Source organism: Taudactylus pleione, unplaced genomic scaffold, assembly GCF_031769625.1.
Source record: "Taudactylus pleione unplaced genomic scaffold, aTauple2 ptg000442l, whole genome shotgun sequence".
NCBI classification, from domain to species: Eukaryota; Metazoa; Chordata; class Amphibia; order Anura; family Myobatrachidae; genus Taudactylus; species Taudactylus pleione.
Window position 1 is genome coordinate 2,267,392 of NW_028284844.1, and position 12,885 is coordinate 2,280,276.

Sequence of the window (12,885 nt, forward strand, 5' to 3'; positions counted from 1 at the left end):
CTGCCTCACATCACAATGCAGATCTTTACATCCATTAGTGGCTTACAGTCTCATAGGTAACAGGAATGAAGTCCTGTAGTTTAGAGGTGGTACCTAGTAATGTCAGTGTAAGCAGAACTTGAAGCTATACTTGGTTACCCAAATAAGATTTGTTAGAGCAGCCAGGTCCAACTTCTAGAGGTCTGTGTTGGGGTGAGGAGGAAATGCACCATCACACTTCATGGTTTAATAAATCAGAGAAAAGTCTGGATAAGGCTGAATAATGTAATTGACTTTATGTATAAAAATGTTTATATTTAGGGCCATATCCAGTAAATTACTGCGGCTAGTAACCTCGCTTGGGGCTGTCCAATTAGCCCTGAAGTCGGCCTGACAACGACACTTATCAGGGTTTTTTTTCGGGACCTGATGTGTCCCGAAAAATAATCCACAATAAGTGCTGTTTTTTCGCCCAAAAATAGGCGAGAACACACAGGGCCGCGAGCTTATCGCGGCTCCTATGTGGTAATGGGCGAACTATCTCCCTATAAATAGGGAGAGAAAAAATATCAGCGAAAATTGGGGATTATCGCCGAAAAATCCACGTTTTTCTTTGATCACGGGGATCAATTAGCACCCCAACAGTGGGCCTGATTCAGACCCGCTCGCGAAAGCATAGCGGGTCGATGTTAGGCCACTGCGCATGTGCACGTCGGAGCTGGCTCCGACGTGCGCATGCGTGAGACCCGGCTAGTGACGGGTCCTCCGTCGCTCCGGGTCTCGCACCAAAAGGGGACAGCTGACGATTTTGATCGACAGATCGCACCATTTTGGAGGCGTGCCGTGGGGGTGGCTTCACAAATGGAGGGGTTCCCATGAGAACACCTGCCGTTTGTGGGCGGCCCCATTGACATCACCAGTGATGTCAGTGGAGAGCTTCCTGCTCTATTAGAGCCAGAAGCTCTCTGGGGCTTGTGGCCACGAGACCCTACCACAAGGGTCTCGTCACGATGATCTTGACCATCGCGACCATCATCCTGGCCGCTCCCAATAGCTGTGGGTGGTAACCCACAGCTATGCGAGCGGCCAGGAGGCCGCTCCAAAAAAAAACGAAAAACGCCCTGATTCAGAGCGAGCGCTCTTTCACAGCTTCCGGCTCTGAATCAGGCCCAGTGTCCGGGGCTAGATGCAGGGGCACTACATGTACATTCTAGCACCACTGATGATGTCTTGTTTCGTAGAACAAAGAGAAGTTGGAAAAGCTGCGCAGTCAAGGCGAGCAGTTCTGCCAGAGGCTGGGGCGGTATCGCATGCCCTTTGCGTGGACTGCAATTCATCTAATGAACATCGTGAGCAGCGCCGGGAGCCTGGAGCGGGATTCCAACGAGTTAGAAATAGGACCTGGAGGTATTACACTGGCATTTTTATACCCGTCTGTGGAAAGGTTGTCGGAGGTGGGAATTGTTTTAAAGACCATCTATTATTTTTTTTTTAAAACACTTTTTTTATTAAAGCAATGCATATTATCAAACAGTGTACAGAGTAGTCAAGAAAAATGACGATAAATGTTAGTACAAATTGTGTCTTTTCAGAAATATACTAAATAGCTCAAATATTGTATAACAAACAGTCTCTGACATGGTAACTTTATAATAAGGGAAACATATGGAACAGACACTATAAAAAGAAATACACTTCTGAAAAGAATTATAACAAAAGATGTCTTTGTTATTTCTCCTATCTCCACCCCCACTTTTCCTCCTCAAGCAGTACCCTTGAAAATTTTGTCTATAGATTAATTTCTATAATCCAGATTTACAAAACTATTGGAGGATCGTTATCCACCATACGCTGCATAAACCATATAGTGTTTGAAAACGAGTTACATATCTGTGTCTTAACAGCTGTAGAAAGGGTTACAATGTAACTCTCCCAAACTGCGAAAAAACGTTCAACCTGTGTCTCCTTTTCCAAAGTAGCTCCCACCCACTCCATTCTAAAGAGATAGAAAAGTTTAGCTTTGAAAAGACTCATGGAAGGTGGTTCCGGGTTGATCCAGGTCTGCAGGATGGATTTCCTCGCCGCAGCACTCACAGCCAATAATAATTTACGGCTTCCTCTTGTTATACGCAGATCACTGGGAATAATCCCAAACAGTGCCCACTCTGGACTTAGAGGTAGAAAATTGATTAAATGTGTTACTGAATATAAACGAACATCAATCCAAAATTTACGTATGATAGGACAATCCCAAAGGCAGTGTTTTAGGTCTGCCTGGGGATTTCCACATTTAAAACAATGATGCGAATCAGATAAACCAATCAAAAATCTCCTATGTGGGGAAAGATACGTTCTGTGCAAAATGTAGACCATCTATTATTAAGAACACCGTATAGCCTTAATGAACTTTAAGTAGCTTATTGCTCTGTTTTTCAAGCCAGTCCACAAAGTCCTTCCTGCTTTTACTTTTCAAAGCTTTGGAGTTGTTGTGGGACTGAAATTCCTAAAAAAAAATAAAAATTCCTTACAGAAAAATACGCTGCGTGGTTAAAAGATAATGAAAAGCAGGACCGGGATAAGGTGCAAGGCAGAAGAGGCAAGTGCCTTAAACGCCAGCGGGCCCGGGGCCACAGTGTCTAAGTGCCTGATTTAAGCCACGTATCCACTTCACAATATAATTAACGATAACGATTTTGTTCAATTGTTCATTATATTGTGCAGTGGACATTGAGGGCCTGATTCAGAGGGGCTCTCTATTTGCGAGCGCATGCTCTGAATCAGGGCGGGAGGAATTTTTTATTTTTTCTGCTCGCAAACCTGTGGGTGCCCACCAACAGCTAGCGTGAGCGGGCAGGAGATGGTCGCGATTATCGCGACTATCGGGCTTGCGAGGAGACCCTGTAGTAGGGTCTCAGGTCTCGCAAGCCCGAGTGGACTTCCTGCTCTAATAGAGCCGGAAGTCCACAACTGACATCACTAGTGATGTCAGTAGGGCCGCCCACAAACGCCAGGCGTTCCTTCGGGAACGCCTCTGTTCGTTCAGCCACCTCCCCGCCTACAAAACAGGGTGAGCTGTCGATCAACATCGACAGCCGCCCCGTTTTGTTGCGAGCCCCGGACCGAGTGATTTCTCACTCGCTACGGGGCTTGCGCATGCCGCACCTGCGCACTGGCCCACCATTGACCCGCTTGCAAGCGGGTCTGAATCGGGCCCTGAACCCACACTGAACGATATATCGTTGATATATCGTTCAGTGCCGGCACCCTCCGAACCTGCACAACCTGACGATATCGTCAGGTCGGACAGTAGGTTCAGGCGATGAGCAACGTCATAAACAACCAGCGGGAGCGTGCATCGCTTGATGACGGCATATCCACTGCGCGATATAATGAACGATTGATTGATATTGTTCTGCAGTTCCCTCATTTAAAATTAATTTAAAGCGATCACAATACAAATAAAAAAGTTTTTTTTAGCTGATGATGATGCGTTTGTAGCCCAGGGGGATGTGTACTGTTCGGGATCTTTGGTGCGAAAATACATTGTCCAGCCACTACTAATATAGCTCAAAAACAAGACTCTTATCGGCACAATTAGTTCGTTAGCTTTTTGCTGCTGCCCAGTGACCCTAAGCTCTAATAGCAAGTGTGTGTGGTCCGCGTGTCTGCGTTTTCTTTCAACAGTAGAAACTGAATGGGTATAATGATTGTATGTATTCCCCCAAATGCGTACTCCTCCATGTCCGCTTTATATATTGGTCTGATATCGACAAGCCTGTTCCATGTCTCCTGGTTAGAACGCAAAGGCTCGTGGTCAGAACGGAGGAATTCCAGCATCGTTGGTCGGAGATCCCTAGAACGCACCACCAGCGGAGACGAATCTTGCAACCTGACCACCTTCCGGCCAGCGACGCTCACCGTCACCAACTTCTTCAAACAGGTGGGGAGAGTTGTCTTTCATGTTGCTTCTGTTGCAGAGATGCACATAAAAATTAAGAGAACACGGTTTAGCATTAGTAATTTAATATTCATTTATTGTTACTTTTCTCAATTTATTTAAAATTTGCAATGTTCAACATTATTTTGTTGATCATTTGTAAAACTGGCCACACACTAGACCAGTGTTGGCTAACCTTGACACTCCAGCTGTTGTGGAACTATATATCCCAGCATGCCCTGCCACAGTTTTGGCATGCCCTAATAGCAAAACTGTAGCAGTGCATGCTGGGTTATGTAGTTCCATAACAGCCGGAGTGTCAAGGTTAGCCAACACTGCACTAGACCAACTTTCATCCAACCATCCAACTAGTTGATTGGTTGGAATTAGGGGTGAGCGGGTTCGGTTTTACTCGGATCTTTTTATTGGCTATCGCCGAACACGTGTTTTGGATAGCGAATAAAATCCAGCCGAATTTGCGGTAAAGTGGCGATAAGAACCGAGTAAAACCGAGTAAAACCGAACCCGCTCACCAATAGTTTGAATGAAAATCTGGTAACGTATGGGAGTAACTGATGATCAGCAATTTGCTCCTAAATGCCAGAGAACAGATGAAAATGGTCGTCAGACAAGTTTGTTAATTGTTTGATCTAAACAATTTGTTCAAACAACAGTTTTTTGCCCATTTTCCGGCGTTTGGGAGCAAATTGCTGATTGTCATTTCCTCCCATACATTACCAGATTTTCATTCCAACCAATCAACTAGTTGGCTGGTTAGATGTAAGTTGGTCTAATGTGTGGCCAGCTTAAGAGAGAGACAGGACAGGGCTTTAGCTGAGGAACACGTCAGATTGAAGACACTGAATAGACACAACAGTCACTGCCAGGGGCTTGTACACCCAGGTGTTAAGAATCAAGTGCTTAAAACGCGTAATAAAAGCCCAGGGAACACTTTCGGACACTAGGGGCTCGATAACTAATATAAGTTATGGTACCTGTTCATAGCCACCTACCAACAAGCGTTTTCTTCGCGTTGCGTCAATTCTCTCTCTTATTCATTCTGGGGGACTCTGCAGACTTCGGCTATAGAGTCTGGGCTCTGGAGCTGGCACTTACTGGTTACCTTGGAGATGAGGGAAGTATTTTCTATGACTGGTTCTTTGGTATCTTGGACCTGGTTTATTTAGTACAATTTTTTGCCTTCATATCTGACATGGAGATCATTACGAAACTAAGCAGGGAAAACTGTCTCTGTGAGGTATTTTATCCGTTCAAATAAATTAGTCACGCAAAAGCAAACGCCCATTGTGCAGCTTGTGAGGCCCAGGACCACAGTCAGCACACATCCGGAGATGAGCAGGCCGAGAGAGCATTGCCTGAATGAGCCAAGTTTGATGGCCTGTGCTATTGCTTTGCGTATCGGTGTGGTAGAACGTCAATCTGAGGTAAACGACGTCGCCTCTTCTCCTCAGACCGAAGCTCAGGTTCCTATACCTCCTGGGGAGTTGGTGGTTCTTTCCCAGGAACCACTGAGTGCCCTGAAAGAAGTCTCTCTATGGGTCCTTCCACATCTGCAAAAATGTTTGAAACCCCTGACTGGCAAATGCCAGGCACCCGGGAATCGATCTAGGAAAATTCTTCCTAGGAGGATGGTGAAGACCAGTTATTTCAGGAGGAGGACCCCCTTACTAGTCAAGGAGGTGAAGAACAGGTTCGAGCTGTCCGCCAGACTCTCAGTATTTGGGAGAGAGCGCCCCCTACGACAGCAGATACTTCCTCCTTATTCAAGCTTAAGAGAAAGCAGCAAGTTGTCTTTCCATCTTTATCAAGTTTTTCTGTTAATTCTACATGAAGCCTGGCTTCAACCTGACCAATAGTGTCAATTGCCTCGTAGATTAACCTCTACTTTCCTCTTTGTTGACACGGACATGTCCAGCTGGGTGGTTCCACCATAGCAAGATTGACCAAACCTACGGTCATTCCCAATACAAATGCCGCAGCCTTAAAATATAGCACAGACAGAAAATGTGAGGCCGTTTTTGCAATTGCATGGGCCACTCTTGGACCAGGGTTGGCTCTTAAATCCTAAGTCTGAGTAGTTGACTGGGGGTTTCCAGACCAGGGTTGCGGGACTAACTCCCAAACCAAGCAATCCCAGGTTACGGCCCCTTCAGTTTGCGGGGCGAGGGAGAGCTCCTCCGTCAGAGGTTAATCTGGAACTCCCCTACCAAGGACATTTCTCCCCAGGGTGGCAAGCAGTCCGAGGTTACTCAGGGTGTCCGGGAAAATTAAGCGACGTCCAAGGCCAATTGCTTTGGCACGCCTAAAATGGAGCCGACGCACCCTCCCGTTTTCTGCGGGTGTTACCGCCACCCTCAAACGCTGGCAGCATGTCAGTCATGCGGTATTTGGGGAACTGCAAGTGACATCGCAGAAGCAGATCTGCACTTGCGCAGGGCGGCTTCTGTGCATATGCAGCTTTAAAACCATCGAAGTTGTGCGTAAACATCGGGTGCACGAACATCCCTGAATGAGGACCTTTTGTGTTTTTTTAATGAAAATATTATGTATTATAATGAACAATGAACATCTTACTATGTATTTTTTTGGGGGGTGTGATCTTGTACATTTATATGCAGTATTGTATGTAATTATATGACCCAGAGAGGGTGCTACTATTATGTAGCAATAATTATTTTGGGGTGAGCGTTTGGGAGTGGGGCCCCGGAGTTGTTCTGGCTGGGCCTTTTTCAGGGCATCACCACTTAATTCACATAGATATTTTTTATCACTTCTCTAATTGTTTGTTTATTATTTATGTCATTTTATTTCTTTCATTTTATTAACACTTATTGATTTATCTTTACACATCTATTCTTTACACTTCACTATCACCTTTTTTCCCCTTTTCGGTGTGATGCCCTGGGGATGGTTCTTGGCTGGAATTTTTTGGTGTACCCTGCTCCTCGGATGTGAACTCCTTAATGTTAGGGACGCCAGTATAGAGGAGCCTTGACGATGGCCTGGCGCTTATTCATATATTTGCAAATGTATGTAACTAATACCTCTGAATTTCTATTATCATGTAGGATTCAAGTATTTTTTGTTGACTTTGCTGCAGTGTGCTGGAGGGCAAATACCTTTTTTTTCTGCAATTATATGCAGTCACAGAGCTCCTTGATTATTTGTAAAACCCTAAAGCTGGGTACACACTGGAGCGACTTGTACCGGGACGAAATGGCGGCCAACATCGTATCCGCAGTATGCATCAGAACGATGTAATAAGGATGGAATGATCTCTCGTTCCGTCCTTCATTACCTTTTGTGGCGCAGCATGTGATATCGTACAGTTGGCCATGCAGCACGGCCAACCGGACGATATTGCTAACGACTACGGGAGTGCGCAGATTGGCCGTACACACTGAATGATCCGGGCCGATAAGCTGGGCCGAATCGGAACGACATAAGAGAGTATATCCAGTTACTAGCGCTGTGCCTCTGGACAGACTGACCAAGGCACCCCGAAACCAACACCGTTGCTGATATTTTTTCCTTGCACCCCACAAAGGTGCTCATGAAACTAAGCAAAGATGTCCTACCTAATTAAACGGTAACGTGCGCAGCTGGAAATCGCGGTGATGTCCCACGGCCAACTACTAGTGACTGAAAACCCTGCTAATGGTTTAATGAGGCATCGGTCCTTTTTCTTTTCATATAATTGTTTTTTTGTTTGTTTTTTCATTTCATGAACCCGTTGCATAATTTTGTTTTGATTTTAATTTGTATTATTCTTGATTCCCGTAGGAAGGCGATCGGCTAAGTGACGAGGATTTGTACAAGTTCTTGGCTGACATGAGGAGACCGTCTTCTGTTCTAAGAAGACTGCGACCTATTACTGGTATTTATTTTCTGTGTTTTTCTGAGCTAATACGTTTTTTCCTATAAAATGTTATGGGGATGTGAGGCAGCAATTGGCCGGGAAGTTGCAAAATATATATGCGAGATTCTAATGTTCAGTTCCTTTTATTTTTTTTAATTACACAAAAAAAAAAAATGTGTGGTCTTGCAGGAAGTTCCGTATTCAGTGACTCATATCTGGGAGAGTAGAATCCGTCACCACTATGCTGCGTGTTAACCGTGGCTCAGTACTCCTGATTGCCTTGTGACAATACTGTAATGATTACACCCTGCGTACAATCTATACTGTGACAGTGGAACAGCGTACAGAGGGCCTGATTTAGAGGTGCTCGCATAAAGCGAGCGCTCGCTCTGAATCAGGGCGGCCGTTTTGTTTTTTTTTGACCCGGCCTCCTGGACGCTCACTAAGCTGACCATCGGGCTTGCGACCTTGTGGTAGGGTCTCATTCCCGCAAGCCCCAGTGAGCCGGCCACAAACGGCAGACATTCATTCAGGAACGCCTCTGTTTGACCAGCCACCCCCCCTCCCCGACTACAAAACGGGGCGAGCTGTCGATCAACATCGACAGCCGCCCCGTTTGTAGAGAGCCCCGGAGTGAGTGAATTTCTCACTCGCTCCGGGGCTTGCGCACGCGGCGTGCGCAATGCCCCACCATCGACCCGCTTGCGAGCGGGTCTGAATCAGTCCCAGAAGTCACTGTATTTCTCATGGCCTGTTAAAGCCAAATTACTATGGATGGTGTCACAACCGCGCAGAAAATCTCTTCAATATTTCAGGCAGAAAAGCTCTACGTAGGTCTTATTCCAGCGAAGTGGGTGGGCTTACAGAGTAAGAGGGGCGGGGCTTGCAGCGCACAGTAACTTTGCACAGGTGGAGTGGAGGGTGTTCCGTGCAACCTAAAAGAGGGCCTGATTTAATACGAATCGCTATTGCGATTACGCACGCAGACAGCCGATTGTTGTGTACTGCGCATACATCGCAGTGCGTTGAAGGCTCTACTGTGACGGCACTGCGATCACAGAGACCACGCAGACCCATCGCAGAGTGAGTAACAGGAAGTGCGCGTTTGGGGGTGGTGACGGGTATGGTAGGAGGAACGCAGGCGTGCCTGACTGTTTGAACGCCGTTGCATGGGCGTGCATAAATTAGCCACTGCTATGGCATACGCCTGAGTACTCGCAGCGTGCGACGGGGCTTGCAAATTCTGAGTAAGGTCTGACTTGTGCTTGAGGCTCCGATGTTACTCGATGGTACCGATATTTTTGCAGACTTGCAATGTATTACAGATGTGAGTAAGGGGAAGTGGGCGTCTTTATGTGGGGCTGTGACGGCATTGTGATTGCAAATATTAGCATATTTTTGCAGTGGGTCTGCGTGCGTAATCGCAGTTGCGATTGCAATAGCGATCCGTAATTAATCAGGCTCAGAGTCTGCTAACTTGGATGAGCAGTTTAGAAATGATCTTTCCTTTTGCCAAGCCGGAGTATTGAAATTGGATAATGGGGGATTCGGCATAACCCAGTGAGCTTCCGCTCCTCAATGTGACTGTCAGTGGCTGGGTGGGACTCATCCTGTACTTTTAGTGGGGTCTGTGTTGTCTCAGATGTGCATTTCCATGTTGGATTTTGATGTGACCGTTGCACGAATCCGCTGGTGTATTTCTGCTACTCCAGAGAACAAAGAGTTGGGGCGCACCAGGGCAAAATTATAGCAACGTCTATATAATCTCAGCATTTTATTTTTTTTCAGTAATTGATTAATCATTTGTGTTATTGCTGCTGGGGAACTAGCACAGACTTATAGGAGACACTTTTTTTTTTACTTATTATACCATAAACCTAATAAATACACGTGACGGAATCGGTATGAAATACCAACGGCTGAATAGCCGCCGGTTCTCATACCGAAGCCGGAAGCCCAAGGGGAGGAAATCCCGACAGCAGCTCGTAAGTATGCTAACCCTCCCCTGCCCCGCTCCCCCCCCACACTAACCGTAACCCTCCCTTGGTGGTGCCTAACCTAAGTCCCCCCGGGGTTCGCGGACCTAACCCTCCTCTTCCCGCACTCTAAACCTAACCCTCCTGGGGAGTGCCTGACCTTAACCTCCCATCCCCTAACCTAACTCTAAATCTCCCCGGGGGTGCCCAACCCTAAGTCCCCACGGGGGTACCTAAACCTAAAGCTCCCACCCCGCGCGGCTACAACCTAACTGTCCTCGGTTTACCTTGTTTGGGATGCCGGGCATCAGGATTTCGGCGTGGGGCTAAAGATAGGTGTCAGCATTTTGACGCCTATGTTTAGTCCCAGGTCGGCCTCTGAATTCCGACGGCCGGCATTCTGGGTGGCAGTAAATTAACCGCATCCCCATGTGACACCCCTACATGTTGGACTGTTGGTTGTATTTGTTTTGGATACTTTTTGCTTTCTACAGTTGAATTTAGAGTAAAGGTTATTTAATCCTGTGATGTCCCCTCTGGTATATTTACTTTTGCTGGCCTCTGCATTATAGTTAACATTATTCTAAGGTGCATGGATAATGGTGGTTACTAAAACATTTGGGGTCTATATGTGCTAATGGGGATTGACCACCCCTAGAGGAGCGGGGGTTATGGCCACATGGTATCTGTTGCTGCTTGGGGGGATCTAATAGAGACACTGTCGGAGTGGGAAGTAATTTTACAATGGGGGCTTGTGGACATGAGACACCCTGTAACCATATCTAATATTTTTTATTTTAGGTAAATATTTAAATATATTTTTAATATTATGTTCTGAGCTTAATTAAATAAAAATAAAAAACTATATCTGAGCGTTTTTTTGAAAAAACTAATTTAGCCGGTTAAATTGTGCACAAATCAGACCCTAGATATAGGGCACTCTAATGCATTTACATTTGTTCTTCTATACAATTTAATTTAAAGTTCTACCATCCCGGCCTCTGTATTTCTACTTCAGGGTCCATAGGGGTCCACAGGGTGACCTTGGGGTATAGCTGGATCCTGGATCCTCGGGCACCACGGAGTTAAAGCTTTCAGCTGCTCCCAGGATGCACGGGCCCATCCTCCTCTATACCCCGCCCCCGAGCCACAGGCACCTCAGTTTAAGAAGGTGCCCGGCCGGAGTCGGGTCACCCTGCGGGGTGGGCTGCAGGAGCAGCCCCCTAAAGCTTTTAATTTTTTTTTATTTAACTTGGCTAAATTTATTTTTACTACAGTTTTTCTCCAGAGCGGCAGCGATGGGCTGTCTGTACAGACGCCCACTCTGCCGCTCCTTCTCCCTGCTGGCGCCGCGACGCCAGCACTGAACTGGGGATCGCGGCGGGGGAAGCCAGAGTCTGTACTAGCCGGACTCTGGTTTCCTCCGGGACTGCTGCCGGAGACGCTGGGGAGAGCAAGGTAAGCCGCGCACCGCTGATTAGCGGCGGTGCGCAGGTTCCTTTTAAATGCAGTCCCATGCCCCCGGTTTAGGGGACAGACCGGGGGCGCTAGCGGTTGCGGCGGGCTCCCCCTCCAGTGGAGGCATACCCCACTAGACCACCAGGGTAACGCGGCAAGCGGGATGCCGGCAACCCGGGGGTTAATAGGCTAGCCAGGGGAGGAAGCCTTCCCTGTCTAGCGGCTCCTCCCCTCAGCTCAGCGCGCCTTTCAGCTCGTAGTCTGGCGTCGCTGAGCTGCAGATACTCGGGCCACTCCTCCTCTGAGGTCTCCAGCAGCCATTTTCTCTGTGGCAGCGCAGATCTTCAGGGAGCACGCGGACCGGTCCCCCTGTGTACCTCTCCCCCGACAAGGACAGTGTACACAGCACTATAGCCCTCCCAGACACTGAATCTGGGCAGGTTGATTGTAGTGGAAAGGTGCAGTGAGTATATCTTCCTGCATGGTATATGACTTTTGCTAGCGCTGCCTGTCTGTGCTAATTTCTACTTACTGTCAGCCTATACCTATCCCTTTCCTTCTCCTACAAGCCCTACAGGTGTGCGGGGGAAGGGTGTTTCTACTGACCTCACTTATATAGATCACGTATTTATGAGGTCCATCACATACAGTTGTGTGCTACACAGTACCATATTGTGGGTTGTTGTCCAGCACACTGGTGAGTGCGCACGTTTTCTTCCTATGTCATAACTGTATATTTAATTATATAGTCTGTCATGTCTGAGGAGGAGATTGAGCACTCCGTGGCTCCGGTATTGTTCTCCTGAGGCGCTGTTCTGCAGGAGTGGATAGGGAGGATTTGTCACAGGACGGCCTGTGCGGACGGTGCCAGGCGCTCCCTGGTATGTCTAAACCTCCTATGTCGCAGGAGCCACCATGGGCGATGTTTTCCCAGGTGCTGGTGTCCATCGCGGACCGTCTGTCAGTCCCGACTGTCGTCCCTACTAGAGCGTTGCCCCAGCCTACCATCCCCCTTTCCCCGGGTGTCCCACAATTATTGCAGACTATTGCAGGTCTCAGCCTGTTGGTCCCTATGCGGGGTTGCCAATGTATATACAGTCCACCCCTGTGGCGCTGCAGGCTGTGGTGCCGTTTCAGGCTCCTGTGGCAGCTCCTCTACCCTGGGTGGATGCGCTTTCCCACACTGTCCAAGATTTGGCGGCAGCATCTTCGGCTTTTCAGTCGATGTTGCGCAGCGACGTGCCCTCCAGGGCGTCTAAACGCGCAGTTATAGCGCAGGCTGCGCATTTTTCGGACTCTGAGGGGTCCTCGGATGATGGCGAGGTGCAGGATGACTCAGCCTCAGATGCCTCAGTCCAGGAGGTAGACACTAAGTAGACACATCAATGTGCGGGCTCTGGTTAGGGCGGTGCGGGCCATTCTTCTGATTGAGGATGAGGCCCCTGCTCCCAAGTCGAGGTATCCTAGTTTTTAAAAAAGCTAAGGTTACTTCTGCAGCGTTCCCCTTGTCTGATCAGTTGACGGATCACATGGCGGTGGCCTGGCAGACGCCCAGTAAGCGATTCCTGCCACAGAAGCGGTTGGCGTCTAATTATCCGTTTCCGGAGGCGCATTGTAAGAAATGGGAAACTCCGCCTGCGGTTGATTCCCATGTA

The 12,885-nt window shown here is 47.7% G+C and overlaps 1 protein-coding gene across 12 annotated transcripts in view; it reads left to right on the forward strand.

Moving 5' to 3' along the window:
* The window catches only part of DOCK7 (dedicator of cytokinesis 7), a 219,732-nt gene that overhangs the window by 55,655 nt on the left and 151,192 nt on the right, over positions 1–12,885 (forward strand). For all 12 annotated transcript variants that reach the window (XM_088447846.1, XM_088447849.1, XM_088447847.1 and 9 more), the window contains 3 exons: positions 1,221–1,386; positions 3,777–3,919; positions 7,721–7,814. In XM_088447846.1, the coding sequence (XP_088303972.1) occupies positions 1,221–1,386; positions 3,777–3,919; positions 7,721–7,814 (403 nt within the window). The remainder of the gene's footprint in view (positions 1–1,220; positions 1,387–3,776; positions 3,920–7,720; positions 7,815–12,885) is intronic.